Genomic DNA, 16,514 nt, shown 5'->3' on the forward strand with positions numbered 1-16,514 from the left:
CCATTCCCTGGATGTTCACTGGTGAGGGGGCAGTGGGGTGGCGTCTGCAGAAATCCACCACCATCTCCTTGGTCTTCACCGCGTTGATAATGAGGTGGTTCCGCTGACACAGTCCACAAAGTCATCAGAGAACTTCTGCAGGACACAGCTGTCCGTGTCGTGTCTGAAGTCTGCAGTGTAAAGGGTGAAGAGAAAGGGCGCGAGGACAGTGCCCTGGGGCGCCCCCACACTGCAGGTCCGAGTGTCAGACACACAGTCCCGTGCTCTCACAAACTGGGGTCGGTCTGTGAGGTCGTCCAGTATCCACTCTGCAGGTCGTACGCCACACCAGCCGTCTCCAGCTTGTCCCTCAGGAGCTGATGGTGTTGAAGGCGCTGGAGGGATGAAAGAACAGAATCCTCACAGAGCTGCCAGGCTTCTCCAGGTGAGAGAGAGAGCGGTGCAGCAGGGAGAGGACGGCGTCCTCCACTCTGATGCCAGGCCGGTATGCAAACTGCAACGGGTCCATGGCTGAGCTCACGGTGGAGCGGAGGTGGTCCAGGACCAGCCGCTCCAGTGTCTTGATCAGGTGGGACGTGAGAGCCACTGGCCTGAAGCTGTTGAGGTCTTTGGCGCGTGGTGTCTTGGGCACAGGTACCAGACTGGTGGTCTTCCAGACCTGTGGTACCACCCTCAGCTTCAGGCTCATGTTGAAGACATGCTCCATAACTCCACACAGTTCATCTGCAGGACTTAAGGAGCCTGGGGCTGATGCCGTCAGGTCCTGCTGCCTTCCTCACTTTAATCCTCTTCAGCTCTCTCCTCACCAGTGCTGCTGTGACAGTCAGTGGTTGGCAGGGGGACTGTGTGCTGGGGGGATGGGTGAGTCCAGGCGAAGTGGGGAGCTGATGGGTCAGAGCAGAGGTGTGAAGGGGAACGGGTGTGGAAGAGAGGGCATGCAGCTGTGCAGGGGGAGGGGCGGGTGACCGATCAAATCTCAAGAAGTGAGCATTTAAATCATTCACCCACTGTAGATCCCCCTCTGTCTGGGCAGGGTTTTTTTTGAAGCCCGAGATGGTTTTCAGGCTCCTCCACACTCCCTGAATGTTCTTTTGCTGCAGCTGCTCCTCCATCCTCCTCTTGTAGCCGGCCTCAGCCTGCCTGATCTTCCTCCTCAGCTCCTTCTGCACAGTCCTCAGCTCCTCCTTGTTCCCTGACCTGAAGGCTCTCTTCTTCTCCTTCAGCAGAGCCTTCAGTTCACGGTTAATCCACGGCTTGTTGTTTGGAAAACACCGCACCGTCCGGGAGGGAACAATGTTCTCAAAACAGAAGTTGATGTAGTCCGTGATGCACTCTGTGATGGCATTGATGTCCTCCCCATGGTCGTAAAGCTCGGTCCAGACAGTGGTGCTGAACAGTCCCTCAGAGCCTCCTCGCTCTCAGCAGACCACATCCTCACCTCACGGGACACCACAAGCTGCCTGTGCACAATAGGTTCATACACAGGCCTCAGATGTACAAGATTGTGGTCCGAGCTGCCCAGGGGAAGGAGGGGGGAAGAGGAATAAGCCTCCTTGGTGTTGGCAAGGAATAAATCCAATGTTTTATTGTCTCTGGTGGGACAGATAACATACTGGTGTATGTTGGTAGGACAGAAGAGGGAGAAGGTGGTTAAAGTCACCAGAGATGAGGAAGAGAGCCTGTGGGTGTTTGTTTTGCAGTCTGCTTGTGGTGGAGAACAGTGCTTCACAGTCATTGTCAGCGTTAGCAGACGGGGCTACGTACACTGCTATTACAATAACATGTGAGAACTCCCGGGGCAGATAATATGGCCTCATGCTAACGGCTAACAGTTCAATGTCTCTGCTACACAGTTGTTCTCTGACTGAGACGTGGCTTGATCTACACCACTTCTCATGAACAAACATGGCGAGGCCTCCTCCTCTTCTCTTACCACTCTCCCTTGTTCGGTCTGCGCAGGAGGTGAAAATGGTCCAAAGCAACAGTCTGATCCGGGATTTCTGGGGTTAGCCAGGTCTCTGTGAGCAAAATGATGCTACAGTCTCTGTAATCCCGTTCATAGCATGTGAGAGTCGCAGCTCTGATGTCTTATTTTGAAGGGACCGCACGTTTCCCATGACGACCCTCGGTACCGCGGGTCTGAAGCAGCTCTTCTTCTCCCTTAGTTTGGCACCAGCGCGCCTGCCCCTCCGTGTCTTTCTCAAAATCTCTCCCGATGGTGTGTTTTCCAGGAAAAAGAGACACGGCTCCGGTGCCGCGCAGCGTGAGGAGCCGCTCCAGAGAGGAGCCGCTCCAGAGAGGAGCCGCTCCATAGAGTAGACACGCCGGGGGAGGGGGGGCGCGGGTCCCACACACATGCCGCGACGAGAAGAAAAACACAATAATTCAGTCGGTTTGTACACCTCCGGCAAGTGGATGTATGTACAATATTTACAAAAAATAAAATGAAAAGGGCAGAGAAAGTAAGGAAAAGTTCTGAAAGAGAGGGTGTGTCGTAACGCAGCAGCAGCTTCACCGGCGCCGGAAGTAAATGGACCGGTCCATATCCTGAGGTGGGGCAGGCCCATGGGCGGGGCAGGCCAGTTGAATGTAATTAATGCAGAGCAGGAGAGAGTGGCAGAGTCTGCTCTCTGATTGGCTGATGCTGACCACTCCAAGCTTTCTGATTGGTTGTAGTGGCACTGAAAGGGATTGAAAAAAACTAAAGCCTGGCTGAAGTTGTGACACTTGGAGCAAATAATGATATTGACTAAACTCTGCTCAGCTCTGAAGTATATGCGGGTCCCAGACGGGCCCCGGGGCCCATCGCCTCCACTTTTGGACTTTGTAAAGTTAATAAACCAAAGCCATGGTCCAACATTAAACTCCATTTACACCACAAGAAAAGCAACACAGCACAACTCCTCCACTGAGCCTGTGCAGACGCTTTGGACGCACGTCTGCTGCTGAGGCGTCTGTCTTCTGTCCTCACATGTACAGACGTCCAACTTCTGCGTCGGGCGCGAATTTGAAGCGGCGATGTGAGGACGGCTTTAGTGACCTGGGGATTCATGTTTTATACCATGTAAACACTGGGGCGGAAATATCTGAGGAACACACAGACAGATATTAATATTTAGAGCCACAAGACATTATTTTATCACTCGCACATTAAATAATAATAGTAATAACGATAACAGTGATAAAGAATACACCTTTATAGTGTGGACTAAACTCTGTTAAAGGCAGCTGACTTTTTGCGGCGGTCACACTGTTACAGAACGTTCTACAACAGAAGTGAATGACCAGAGAGAGTGGTTCATTAATATGCATAAACGTTGACCATTCACACGCTCAGTAAATAGACATACTCCCTTTACAGCAGGCATGTGGTTGCATTTCACAAATGTCTACATTTTTGTTGCAATTTGAATTAAAAGGACATGATCTCTTTGGTCAGGATTTGTTGAGTAGTTTCAGAGTTCGTTTTTGAAGCTAAATAAAACTCCTGTGTGCAGCATGTTCAGCCTGCAGGGCGGCGCCAACTGTGCCAGTGACTTCTTGGAGGTCCGAGAGGGGAACTCCACAGGCCTGCTGGTGGGCCGCTTCTGTGGGAGCGCCCTGCCCTCCAACTACACCTCCCTGGTGGGGCACGTGCTCTGGGTCAAGTTTGTGTCTGATGGAGCGGTCAGTGGACCCGGGTTCAGAGCCACATTCTCACACTGTAAGTCCAGACTGCTGTAGATGACCTTATGACCTCTGTCACATGTGACCACAGATAAGTCATGTGACTCACATGGATATGCAGCTTCGGAGCCTGTCTAGAGGCATAACGATGGAAGTGATCATTACAAGTCAAATCAAATCAAATCAATTTATTTTATTTGATTTGATTTGACTTGTAATGATCACTTCCATCGTGAAGTCAAAAAGAAGGCCAATCAGAGATATTTAAGAGCTTGAATTTAAAAAACAAAGTCGCACTTGGAGCAGGTTTGGAATATGTTACTGTTTCCGTAGAATAAAACCTCTGTGTAGATAATAAATGAAGGTACTTTCCCACACAACATTACAATATTAACACAGTATAATAAAGGGACATTTACAGAGTACCAGATGCCTTATCTTACTGATGATACTATTTGATTTGACTATTTGATCAACCAAGAGGGTTTGCTGACGGAACTCTTGTTATCTCTTCACGGTTTATGTACCGTGCTTTTCGGGCTGTACAGCTCCTAAATAAAAGCCGCACAAGCCGCGTCTAGAGTCACTTCCTCATTAGACTCATTTCTCTGTGTATATGAGTCTGATTGTAATAAAACACACAGCGTTTTGAAGCTTAAAATACAGAGAACACGACATGTGACAGTGACCACTGTCCACTGTCTTCTTCTACAGTGTGTCATACTCTAGCACTCCCTTTTAGAGTGCCCCCTGGTGGCCGTTAGCCTTAAGAATCTATAAATTAGAAGCACCTTTGTACGGGAAGCATGTTCAGAGCGTGGGGTAAAAGTAACTGCAGTATCCTGAACGCTGAAGGCCAGAGTTTGTCCTGGAGCAGAAACGACACACGAGCTTCTTCTAGTTTTTAGAATAGAATCCAACACATTTTGGATTACAGCATTGCATTTACCATCTTATTTTATTCATTTTTTTAAAGTAGAGATCAACATGTCATTTTAGCCAAGACATCGTTATACCAACATCTTTATTACCTGTGACTCATTCTTGAAGAATAGTGACACAATCACACTGCAGGATATTTAAAAAATATCACAAAATGAAGAACTTGATTCTACAACACTGTGTTCTATATAGAGGACATGTGTGTGACAGAGGACGTGTGTGTGACAGAGGACATGTGTGTGACAGAGGACATGTGTGTGACAGAGGACATGTGTGTGACAGAGGACATGTCCACTGTAGAGATGAACTGTGGAGAAAAAGCGTGATTCAAAGTGTCCCCTCTCTGAGTGCAGTGTACGGTAACGACGTGAGCGGAGAGCAGGGACAGATCGCGTCCCCGCTCTACCCCAGGACGTACCCCAACAACGCTCACTACCAGTGGACCATCACGGTGGACGGGGACAGCCTGGTGGAGATCCGCTTCCAGGACATGGACATCGAGGACCTGTACGAGTGCTACTACGACCACCTCAAAGTAAGACCAACAAATGAAGGCGGAAGCTATAGCCGTGTCCTCAGCTGTGTCCTCGGCTTTGTCCTCGGCTGTGTCCTCGGCTGTGTCCTCAGCTGTGTGTCCTCAGCCGTGTCCTCAGATGTGTCCTCAGCTGTGTCCTCAGCTGTGTGTCCTCAGCCGTATCCTCAGCTGTGTCCTCGGCTGTGTCCTCGGCTGTGTCCTCAGCTGTGTCCTCAGCTGTGTGTCCTCAGCCGTATCCTCAGCTGTGTCCTCGGCTGTGTCCTCGGCTGTGTCCTCAGCTGTGTCCTCAGCTGTGTGTCCTCAGCCGTGTCCTCAGATGTGTCCTCAGCTGTGTCCTCAGCTGTGTGTCCTCAGCCGTATCCTCAGCTGTGTCCTCAGCTGTGTCCTCGGCTGTGTCCTCGGCTGTGTCCTCAGCTGTGTCCTCAGCTGTGTCCTCGGCTGTGTCCTCGGTTGTGTCCTCAGCTGTGTCCTCAGCTGTGTGTCCTCAGCCGTGTCCTCAGCTGTGTCCTCAGCTGTGTCCTCGGCTGTGTCCTCAGCTGTGTCTCCAGCCGTGTCCTCAGCCGTGTCCTCAGCCATGTCCACAGCTGTGTCTCCAGCACGTTTAGAGCGCTGCAATGTTCTGAAATACATCCAGTTGTTATATTATCTCAGTTCATATTTTGGTTCAGTCTCAAAGGTCAAAGCTTCTGGAAACATCAAGATAATAAATAGATCATTTATTAGATAAGATGATAAAAGAAGAGGAGAGTCCGAAGAGGCTGAGGGTTCTGCTGCTGCATTGGAGCTGCAGCAGAAACTAGCTTGGACCAAAGTCTCCCTGATACTGCTGCTGCTGCTGCTGCTGTTGCTGCTGCTGCTGCTGCTGCTGCGGCGGCGGCGGCGGCTGCTGCTGCTGCTGCGGCTGCTGCTGCTGCTGCTGCTGCTGCTGCTGCTGCTGCTGCTGCTGCTGCTGCTGCTGCTGCTGCTGCTGCTGCTGCTGCTGCTGCAGCAGCAGCTCAGCATGAGGTGACTGTGGAAGCAGATCAGACCTGTTCATCAATATTTAGTGGATCATAACCTGGACCACCTTCGCTCCACCGTGAGCTCAGCTATGGACCCATTGCAGTTTGCATACCGGCCTGGCATCGGAGTGGAGGACGCCATCATCTCCTGCTGCACCGCTCTCTCTCTCACCTGGAGAAGCCTGGCAGCTCTGTGAGGATCCTGTTCTTTCATCTCTCCAGCGCCTTCAACACCATCAGCTCCTGAGGGACAAGCTGGAGACGGCTGGTGTGGAGTATGACCTGGCAGAGTGGATCCTGGACTACCTCACAGACCGACCCCAGTTTGTGAGAGCCCGGGACTGTGTGTCTGACACTCGGACCTGCAGTGTGGGGGCGCCCCAGGGCACTGTCCTCATGCCCTTTCTCTTCACCCTTTACACTGCAGACTTCAGATACGACATGGACAGCTGTGTCCTGCAGAAGTTCTCTGACCACTCTACCATCATCGGACTCATCACGGACGATGATGATGTGGAGGACAGAGGACTGGCGCAGAACTTTGTGGAACCACCTCCTCATCAACGCGGGGAAGACCAAGGAGATGGTGGTGGACTTCCGCAGACGCCACTCCACTGCCCCCTCACCAGTGAACATCCAGGGACGGGACATTGAGAGAGTGACTCATACAAGGACCTGGTGTTCATCTGAACCACAAACTGGACTGGACTCATAACACAGACTGAACAGGAAGAGCCAGAGTCGGCTCCACCTCCTGAGGAGACTCAGGTATTTTGGAGTGACAGGGCCACTCCTGACAGGGCCACTCCTGACAGGACAGGGCCACTCCTGACAGGGCCACTCCTGACAGGGCCACTCCTGAAGACCTCCTCCTCTGTGGTGCATCAGCTCCTGTAGGTGTGGCCTGCTGGAGCAGCAGCATCACAGAGAGGGAGAGGAAGAAGCTGGACAAAGCTCCGTCCTGGGCTGTCCTCTGGACTCGGTGCAGGAGGTGGGGGACAGGAGGGTCCTGGCTAAACTCACATCTATGCTGGACCATGAGTGTCACCCCCTGCAGGACACTCTGTCCCCTGCAGGACACTCTGTCCCCTGCAGGACACTCTGTCCGCTCTGGAGAGCAGCTTCAGTGAGAGACTGATCCACCCTCGCTGTGTGAAGGAAAGGTTTCGCAGGTCTTTCCTTCTGCTGCTTTATAACACTTTATAACTTATATACTTTATAACAAACACTGCTAGTCCTGAACACTCGCAATACTGACCTAACCATGTGCAATTCTGTTGTGATCACATGCAATGGAATTTATGTATTTATGTATTCATTCATTCATTCATTTATTTTTTATCTTATTATTTTCCCCTCCATCCCTTGTTGGGAAATGTGAGGTTTTGTCTATAGTAGTTTTTGTTTATAGGAGATCTTCTACTGAGAGTGTTTTTTAGACTTCCTATAAGTGATCTGTCCTTTTCTTCTGTATCTTCCTGCTTTGCAACAATGAAATTTCCCCATGTGGGACAATAAAGGATTATCTTAAAGAAGTGAAGGACAAATACATCTATGATGTGTGGATGGATATGAACCCGTGTCTTCTCCTGAGCTAAAGTCTCTTTCCTCATCACAGGATGAATACAGGACGTGTCATGACACTTTGTGTTAATCATGAGAAACATGATCTGAGCCTGAGCCACAAACCGACTAAAGAGTTTTTAAGTCAGTTTGTTGAGACTTGCACTGCTGTTGCTTATCTCCTCTGCACATGCTCAGTTAGAGCTTCTCCTCTGCACATGCTCAGTTAGAGCTTCTCCTCTGCACACGCTCAGTTAGAGCTTCTCTTCTCCTCTGCACATGCTCAGTTTGGGCAGAACATGCAGACATCCTGGATTCTCACAGGTTTCTTCGGTGTGGTTGGAGCACAGATCCATGTGGTGCTCAGAGCACGTGCAGAGCTCTAACAGAAGCAGCTGCTCTGGTTCTAAAGCTCATGTTAGAGGGCGGAGAATGAACAGGCCTCTGAACACGCCCACAGACTGAGCAGCTGCAGGGGAAGAAGCGCCATGCTTTCCACGCAGTACTTCCCAGCAGCCTATAGAGGGCACTAAAAGAGGGAGGGGCTTATTTGGATATATTTGAGAACAATTCATATATAGTTTTTAAAGTTTGTAATTGTCGATGTTATTGTCCTGACCGCTCACTGATCCTGATGTGTTTATAACGATGTCCTGAGCGGTAAAGATGGCGGCTTGTTCTTGGCGCTGCAGCGTTATTGATCTGGTTGTTAAGCACTTCCTGTTGCGTGTGCAGATCTTGGACGGGCCCTCGGTGCATTATTACCCTCTGGGCGTCTTCTGCGGCCTGCTCCTGCCTCCACCTGTGCGCAGCTCCAGCAGCACCGTCACTCTGCAGTTTGAGTCTGACGCTGTGGTGGGGGGGCGGGGCTTCCTCATCGAGTGGAGGGCGGTGCAGAACTCTGGACCTCCGCCCACAATCCCCCCAGGTCAGGAGCCCCATCATAGATCTGACCAGTTACTCTGATGTAGTGTTACCGGGGCAACAGAGTGCAACAGAATACACAATATATCACAGATACAATATACAACAGATAACCTCTGTGGAAGGAGCACAAAGAAGCACACAATACAAGATACACACGATATACACAATACACACGATACACACGATACAAGATACACACGATACACACGATACAAGATACACACGATACACACGATACAAGACACAAACGATACAAGATACACACGATACACACGATACACACGATACACACGATACACACGATACACACGATACAAGATACACACGATACACACGATACAAGATACACACGATACACACGATACACACGATACAAGATACACGCGATACAGGATACACACGATACACACAATACACACGATACACACAATACACACGATACAAGATACACACAATACACACGATACACACGATACACACGATACACGATACAAGATACACAAGATGCATGATACACACGATACACATGATACAAGATACACACGATACACACAAGACAAGATACACACGATACACACGATACACACGATACAAGATACACACGATACACAATACACACGATACACGATACACACGATACACACGATACACACGATACAAGATACACACGATACACACAATATAAGATACACACGATACACACGAGACAAGATACACACGATACAAGATACACACAATACACACGATACACACAATACAAGATACACACCATACAAGATACACACGATACAAGATACACACGATACACACGATACAAGATACACACGATACACACGAGACAAGATACACACGATACAAGATACACACAATACACACGATACACACAATACAAGATACACACCATACAAGATACACACAATATAAGATACACACGATACACACGAGACAAGATACACACGATACAAGATACACACAATACACACGATACACACAATACAAGATACACACCATACAAGATACACACGATACAAGATACACACGATACACACGATACAAGATACACACGATACACACGATACAAGATACACACAATACACTCGATACACACCATACAGGATACACACGATACACACGAGACAAGATACACACGCATTGAGCCGGCAGAACCAGGTTAGAATATTGTAGTTTGGGGAATTTCCATGGAAAGTGCAAGTCAGGTTTGTGGAGAGGCAAGCCTGCTCACAGTAAGTTTAAGTGCATTAAAAACAGCTGAGATGTTCTACACATTCTACACAATAGTAATCCTGAAAGACAATCATTCTCACACATAAATAACCCTTGTATTTCCTGATGTGAGGTGCGTGTGGAGGAAGCCTGACCACCGGGGACCGCCCGGGCCTCCTCTTCTCCCCTGGGTGGCCTCAGAACTACCCCCTGGAGGAGGAGTGCACCTGGCTCATCCGCTCCCCCGACTCCACCGTGGAACTCAACCTGCTCTACCTGGACCTGGAGGACTATCCCAACTGCTACTTCGACAGCTTGGTCATCCGCGACGGTACGAGAGACGTTCATGTTTACTGTCCTGTATGTTCTTGAGTGGCGGTAGCTCAGTGTTCTCCTGGTGTTTGTGTAGCTCAGTGTTCTCCTGGTGTTTGTGTAGCTCAGTGTTCTCCTGGTGTTTGTGTAGCTCAGTGTTCTCCTGGTGTTTGTGTAGCTCAGTGTTCTCCTGGTGTTTGTGTAGCTCAGTGTTCTCCTGGTGTTTGTGTAGCTCAGTGTTCTCCTGGTGTTTGTGTAGCTCAGTGTTCTCCTGGTGTTTGTGTAGCTTAGTGTTCTCCTGGTGTTTGTGTAGCTCAGTGTTCTCCTGGTGTCTGTGTAGCTCAGTGTTCTCTCTGTGTTTGTGTAGCTCAGTGTTCTCCTGGTGTTTGTGTAGCTCAGTGTTCTCCTGGTGTTTGTGTAGCTCAGTGTTCTCCTGGTGTTGGTGTAGCTCAATGTTCTCCTGGTGTTTGCGTAGCTCAGTGTTCTCCTGGTGTTGGTGTAGCTCAGTGTTCTCCTGGTGTTTGCGTAGCTCAGTGTTCTCCTGGTGTTTGTGTAGCTCAGTGTTCTCCTGGTGTTGGTGTAGCTCAGTGTTCTCCTGGTGTTTGTGTAGCTCAGTGTTCTCCTGGTGTTTGTGTAGCTCAGTGTTCTCCTGGTGTTTGTGTAGCTCAGTGTTCACCTGGTGTTGGTGTAGCTCAGTGTTCTCCTGGTGTTTGTGTAGCTCAGTGTTCTCCTGGTGTTGGTGTAGCTCAGTGTTCTCCTGGTGTTTGCGTAGCTCAGTGTTCTCCTGGTGTTTGTGTAGCTCAGTGTTCTCCTGGTGTTTGCGTAGCTCAGTGTTCTCCTGGTGTTGGTGTAGCTCAGTGTTCTCCTGGTGTTGGTGTAGCTCAGTGTTCTCCTGGTGTTGGTGTAGCTCAGTGTTCTCCTGGTGTTTGTGTAGCTCAGTGTTCTCCTGGTGTTGGTGTAGCTCAGTGTTCTCCTGGTGTTTGCGTAGCTCAGTGTTCTCCTGGTGTTGGTGTAGCTCAGTGTTCTCCTGGTGTTTGCGTAGCTCAGTGTTCTCCTGGTGTTTGTGTAGCTCAGTGTTCTCCTGGTGTTGGTGTAGCTCAGTGTTCTCCTGGTGTTGGTGTAGCTCAGTGTTCTCCTGGTGTTGGTGTAGCTCAGTGTTCTCCTGGTGTTTGTGTAGCTCAGTGTTCTCCTGGTGTTGGTGTAGCTCAGTGTTCTCCTGGTGTTTGCGTAGCTCAGTGTTCTCCTGGTGTTGGTGTAGCTCAGTGTTCTCCTGCTGTTTGCGTAGCTCAGTGTTCTCCTGGTGTTTGTGTAGCTCAGTGTTCTCCTGGTGTTGGTGTAGCTCAGTGTTCTCCTGGTGTTGGTGTAGCTCAGTGTTCTCCTGGTGTTGGTGTAGCTCAGTGTTCTCCTGGTGTTGGTGTAGCTCAGTGTTCTCCTGGTGTTGGTGTAGCTCAGTGTTCTCCTGGTGTTTGTGTAGCTCAGTGTTCTCCTGGTGTTTGTGTAGCTCAGTGTTCTCCTGGTGTTTGTGTAGCTCAGTGTTCACCTGGTGTTGGTGTAGCTCAGTGTTCTCCTGGTGTTTGTGTAGCTCAGTGTTCTCCTGGTGTTGGTGTAGCTCAGTGTTCTCCTGGTGTTTGCGTAGCTCAGTGTTCTCCTGGTGTTGGTGTAGCTCAGTGTTCTCCTGGTGTTTGTGTAGCTCAGTGTTCTCCTGGTGTTGGTGTAGCTCAGTGTTCTCCTGGTGTTGGTGTAGCTCAGTGTTCTCCTGGTGTTGGTGTAGCTCAGTGTTCTCCTGGTGTTTGTGTAGCTCAGTGTTCTCCTGGTGTTGGTGTAGCTCAGTGTTCTCCTGGTGTTTGCGTAGCTCAGTGTTCTCCTGGTGTTGGTGTAGCTCAGTGTTCTCCTGGTGTTTGTGTAGCTCAGTGTTCTCCTGGTGTTTGTGTAGCTCAGTGTTCTCCTGGTGTTGGTGTAGCTCAGTGTTCTCCTGGTGTTGGTGTAGCTCAGTGTTCTCCTGGTGTTGGTGTAGCTCAGTGTTCTCCTGGTGTTTGTGTAGCTCAGTGTTCTCCTGGTGTTGGTGTAGCTCAGTGTTCTCCTGGTGTTTGCGTAGCTCAGTGTTCTCCTGGTGTTGGTGTAGCTCAGTGTTCTCCTGGTGTTTGTGTAGCTCAGTGTTCTCCTGGTGTTTGTGTAGCTCAGTGTTCTCCTGGTGTTGGTGTAGCTCAGTGTTCTCCTGGTGTTTGCGTAGCTCAGTGTTCTCCTGGTGTTGGTGTAGCTCAGTGTTCTCCTGGTGTTTGTGTAGCTCAGTGTTCTCCTGGTGTTGGTGTAGCTCAGTGTTCTCCTGGTGTTTGCGTAGCTCACTGTTCTCCTGGTGTTGGTGTAGCTCAGTGTTCTCCTGGTGTTTGTGTAGCTCAGTGTTCTCCTGGTGTTTGTGTAGCTCAGTGTTCTCCTGGTGTTGGTGTAGCTCAGTGTTCTCCTGGTGTTTGCGTAGCTCAGTGTTCTCCTGGTGTTGGTGTAGCTCAGTGTTTTCCTGGTGTTTGTGTAGCTCAGTGTTCTCCTGGTGTTTGTGTAGCTCAGTGTTCACCTGGTGTTGGTGTAGCTCAGTGTTCTCCTGGTGTTTGTGTAGCTCAGTGTTCTCCTGGTGTTTGTGTAGCTCAGTGTTCTCCTGGTGTTGGTGTAGCTCAGTGTTCTCCTGGTGTTGGTGTAGCTCAGTGTTCTCCTGGTGTTGGTGTAGCTCAGTGTTCTCCTGGTGTTGGTGTAGCTCAGTGTTCTCCTGGTGTTGGTGTAGCTCAGTGTTCTCCTGGTGTTTGTGTAGCTCAGTGTTCTCCTGGTGTTGGTGTAGCTCAGTGTTCTCCTGGTGTTGGTGTAGCTCAGTGTTCTCCTGGTGTTGGTGTAGCTCAGTGTTCTCCTGGTGTTGGTGTAGCTCAGTGTTCTCCTGGTGTTTGTGTAGCTCAGTGTTCTCCTGGTGTTGGTGTAGCTCAGTGTTCTCCTGGTGTTTGCGTAGCTCAGTGTTCTCCTGGTGTTGGTGTAGCTCAGTGTTCTCCTGGTGTTTGTGTAGCTCAGTGTTCTCCTGGTGTTTGTGTAGCTCAGTGTTCACCTGGTGTTGGTGTAGCTCAGTGTTCTCCTGGTGTTTGTGTAGCTCAGTGTTCTCCTGGTGTTTGTGTAGCTCAGTGTTCTCCTGGTGTTGGTGTAGCTCAGTGTTCTCCTGGTGTTGGTGTAGCTCAGTGTTCTCCTGGTGTTGGTGTAGCTCAGTGTTCTCCTGGTGTTGGTGTAGCTCAGTGTTCTCCTGGTGTTGGTGTAGCTCAGTGTTCTCCTGGTGTTGGTGTAGCTCAGTGTTCTCCTGGTGTTGGTGTAGCTCAGTGTTCTCCTGGTGTTGGTGTAGCTCAGTGTTCTCCTGGTGTTGGTGTAGCTCAGTGTTCTCCTGGTGTTTGTGTAGCTCAGTGTTCTCCTGGTGTTGGTGTAGCTCAGTGTTCTCCTGGTGTTTGCGTAGCTCAGTGTTCTCCTGGTGTTGGTGTAGCTCAGTGTTCTCCTGGTGTTTGCGTAGCTCAGTGTTCTCCTGGTGTTTGTGTAGCTCAGTGTTCTCCTGGTGTTGGTGTAGCTCAGTGTTCTCCTGGTGTTGGTGTAGCTCAGTGTTCTCCTGGTGTTGGTGTAGCTCAGTGTTCTCCTGGTGTTTGTGTAGCTCAGTGTTCTCCTGGTGTTGGTGTAGCTCAGTGTTCTCCTGGTGTTTGCGTAGCTCAGTGTTCTCCTGGTGTTGGTGTAGCTCAGTGTTCTCCTGCTGTTTGCGTAGCTCAGTGTTCTCCTGGTGTTTGTGTAGCTCAGTGTTCTCCTGGTGTTGGTGTAGCTCAGTGTTCTCCTGGTGTTGGTGTAGCTCAGTGTTCTCCTGGTGTTGGTGTAGCTCAGTGTTCTCCTGGTGTTGGTGTAGCTCAGTGTTCTCCTGGTGTTGGTGTAGCTCAGTGTTCTCCTGGTGTTTGTGTAGCTCAGTGTTCTCCTGGTGTTTGTGTAGCTCAGTGTTCTCCTGGTGTTTGTGTAGCTCAGTGTTCACCTGGTGTTGGTGTAGCTCAGTGTTCTCCTGGTGTTTGTGTAGCTCAGTGTTCTCCTGGTGTTGGTGTAGCTCAGTGTTCTCCTGGTGTTTGCGTAGCTCAGTGTTCTCCTGGTGTTGGTGTAGCTCAGTGTTCTCCTGGTGTTTGTGTAGCTCAGTGTTCTCCTGGTGTTGGTGTAGCTCAGTGTTCTCCTGGTGTTGGTGTAGCTCAGTGTTCTCCTGGTGTTGGTGTAGCTCAGTGTTCTCCTGGTGTTTGTGTAGCTCAGTGTTCTCCTGGTGTTGGTGTAGCTCAGTGTTCTCCTGGTGTTTGCGTAGCTCAGTGTTCTCCTGGTGTTGGTGTAGCTCAGTGTTCTCCTGGTGTTTGTGTAGCTCAGTGTTCTCCTGGTGTTTGTGTAGCTCAGTGTTCTCCTGGTGTTGGTGTAGCTCAGTGTTCTCCTGGTGTTGGTGTAGCTCAGTGTTCTCCTGGTGTTGGTGTAGCTCAGTGTTCTCCTGGTGTTTGTGTAGCTCAGTGTTCTCCTGGTGTTGGTGTAGCTCAGTGTTCTCCTGGTGTTTGCGTAGCTCAGTGTTCTCCTGGTGTTGGTGTAGCTCAGTGTTCTCCTGGTGTTTGTGTAGCTCAGTGTTCTCCTGGTGTTTGTGTAGCTCAGTGTTCTCCTGGTGTTGGTGTAGCTCAGTGTTCTCCTGGTGTTTGCGTAGCTCAGTGTTCTCCTGGTGTTGGTGTAGCTCAGTGTTCTCCTGGTGTTTGTGTAGCTCAGTGTTCTCCTGGTGTTGGTGTAGCTCAGTGTTCTCCTGGTGTTTGCGTAGCTCACTGTTCTCCTGGTGTTGGTGTAGCTCAGTGTTCTCCTGGTGTTTGTGTAGCTCAGTGTTCTCCTGGTGTTTGTGTAGCTCAGTGTTCTCCTGGTGTTGGTGTAGCTCAGTGTTCTCCTGGTGTTTGCGTAGCTCAGTGTTCTCCTGGTGTTGGTGTAGCTCAGTGTTTTCCTGGTGTTTGTGTAGCTCAGTGTTCTCCTGGTGTTTGTGTAGCTCAGTGTTCACCTGGTGTTGGTGTAGCTCAGTGTTCTCCTGGTGTTTGTGTAGCTCAGTGTTCTCCTGGTGTTTGTGTAGCTCAGTGTTCTCCTGGTGTTGGTGTAGCTCAGTGTTCTCCTGGTGTTGGTGTAGCTCAGTGTTCTCCTGGTGTTGGTGTAGCTCAGTGTTCTCCTGGTGTTGGTGTAGCTCAGTGTTCTCCTGGTGTTGGTGTAGCTCAGTGTTCTCCTGGTGTTTGTGTAGCTCAGTGTTCTCCTGGTGTTGGTGTAGCTCAGTGTTCTCCTGGTGTTGGTGTAGCTCAGTGTTCTCCTGGTGTTGGTGTAGCTCAGTGTTCTCCTGGTGTTGGTGTAGCTCAGTGTTCTCCTGGTGTTTGTGTAGCTCAGTGTTCTCCTGGTGTTGGTGTAGCTCAGTGTTCTCCTGGTGTTTGCGTAGCTCAGTGTTCTCCTGGTGTTGGTGTAGCTCAGTGTTCTCCTGGTGTTTGTGTAGCTCAGTGTTCTCCTGGTGTTTGTGTAGCTCAGTGTTCACCTGGTGTTGGTGTAGCTCAGTGTTCTCCTGGTGTTTGTGTAGCTCAGTGTTCTCCTGGTGTTTGTGTAGCTCAGTGTTCTCCTGGTGTTTGTGTAGCTCAGTGTTCTCCTGGTGTTTGTGTAGCTCAGTGTTCTCCTGGTGTTGGTGTAGCTCAGTGTTCTCCTGGTGTTGGTGTAGCTCAGTGTTCTCCTGGTGTTGGTGTAGCTCAGTGTTCTCCTGGTGTTGGTGTAGCTCAGTGTTCTCCTGGTGTTGGTGTAGCTCAGTGTTCTCCTGGTGTTTGTGTAGCTCAGTGTTCTCCTGGTGTTGGTGTAGCTCAGTGTTCTCCTGGTGTTGGTGTAGCTCAGTGTTCTCCTGGTGTTGGTGTAGCTCAGTGTTCTCCTGGTGTTGGTGTAGCTCAGTGTTCTCCTGGTGTTTGTGTAGCTCAGTGTTCTCCTGGTGTTGGTGTAGCTCAGTGTTCTCCTGGTGTTTGCGTAGCTCAGTGTTCTCCTGGTGTTGGTGTAGCTCAGTGTTCTCCTGGTGTTTGTGTAGCTCAGTGTTCTCCTGGTGTTTGTGTAGCTCAGTGTTCACCTGGTGTTGGTGTAGCTCAGTGTTCTCCTGGTGTTTGTGTAGCTCAGTGTTCTCCTGGTGTTTGTGTAGCTCAGTGTTCTCCTGGTGTTGGTGTAGCTCAGTGTTCTCCTGGTGTTGGTGTAGCTCAGTGTTCTCCTGGTGTTGGTGTAGCTCAGTGTTCTCCTGGTGTTGGTGTAGCTCAGTGTTCTCCTGGTGTTGGTGTAGCTCAGTGTTC

The 16,514-nt window shown here is 50.0% G+C and overlaps 1 protein-coding gene across 1 annotated transcript in view; it reads left to right on the forward strand.

Annotated features, from left to right (window-relative positions):
• Positions 1-16,514, forward strand: part of cubn (cubilin (intrinsic factor-cobalamin receptor)) — a 277,880-nt gene that overhangs the window by 81,369 nt on the left and 179,997 nt on the right. Inside the window, exons 38-41 of the mRNA XM_072451238.1 lie at positions 3,498-3,703; positions 4,962-5,143; positions 8,443-8,635; positions 9,992-10,189. Of these exons, the coding sequence (XP_072307339.1) occupies positions 3,498-3,703; positions 4,962-5,143; positions 8,443-8,635; positions 9,992-10,189 (779 nt within the window). The remainder of the gene's footprint in view (positions 1-3,497; positions 3,704-4,961; positions 5,144-8,442; positions 8,636-9,991; positions 10,190-16,514) is intronic.

The sequence above is a fragment of the Eucyclogobius newberryi genome, unplaced genomic scaffold (assembly GCF_026437365.1).
Source record: "Eucyclogobius newberryi isolate DKJ021-1_F unplaced genomic scaffold, fEucNew1.0.hap1 SCAF_18, whole genome shotgun sequence".
Taxonomy (NCBI): domain Eukaryota; kingdom Metazoa; phylum Chordata; class Actinopteri; order Gobiiformes; family Gobiidae; genus Eucyclogobius; species Eucyclogobius newberryi.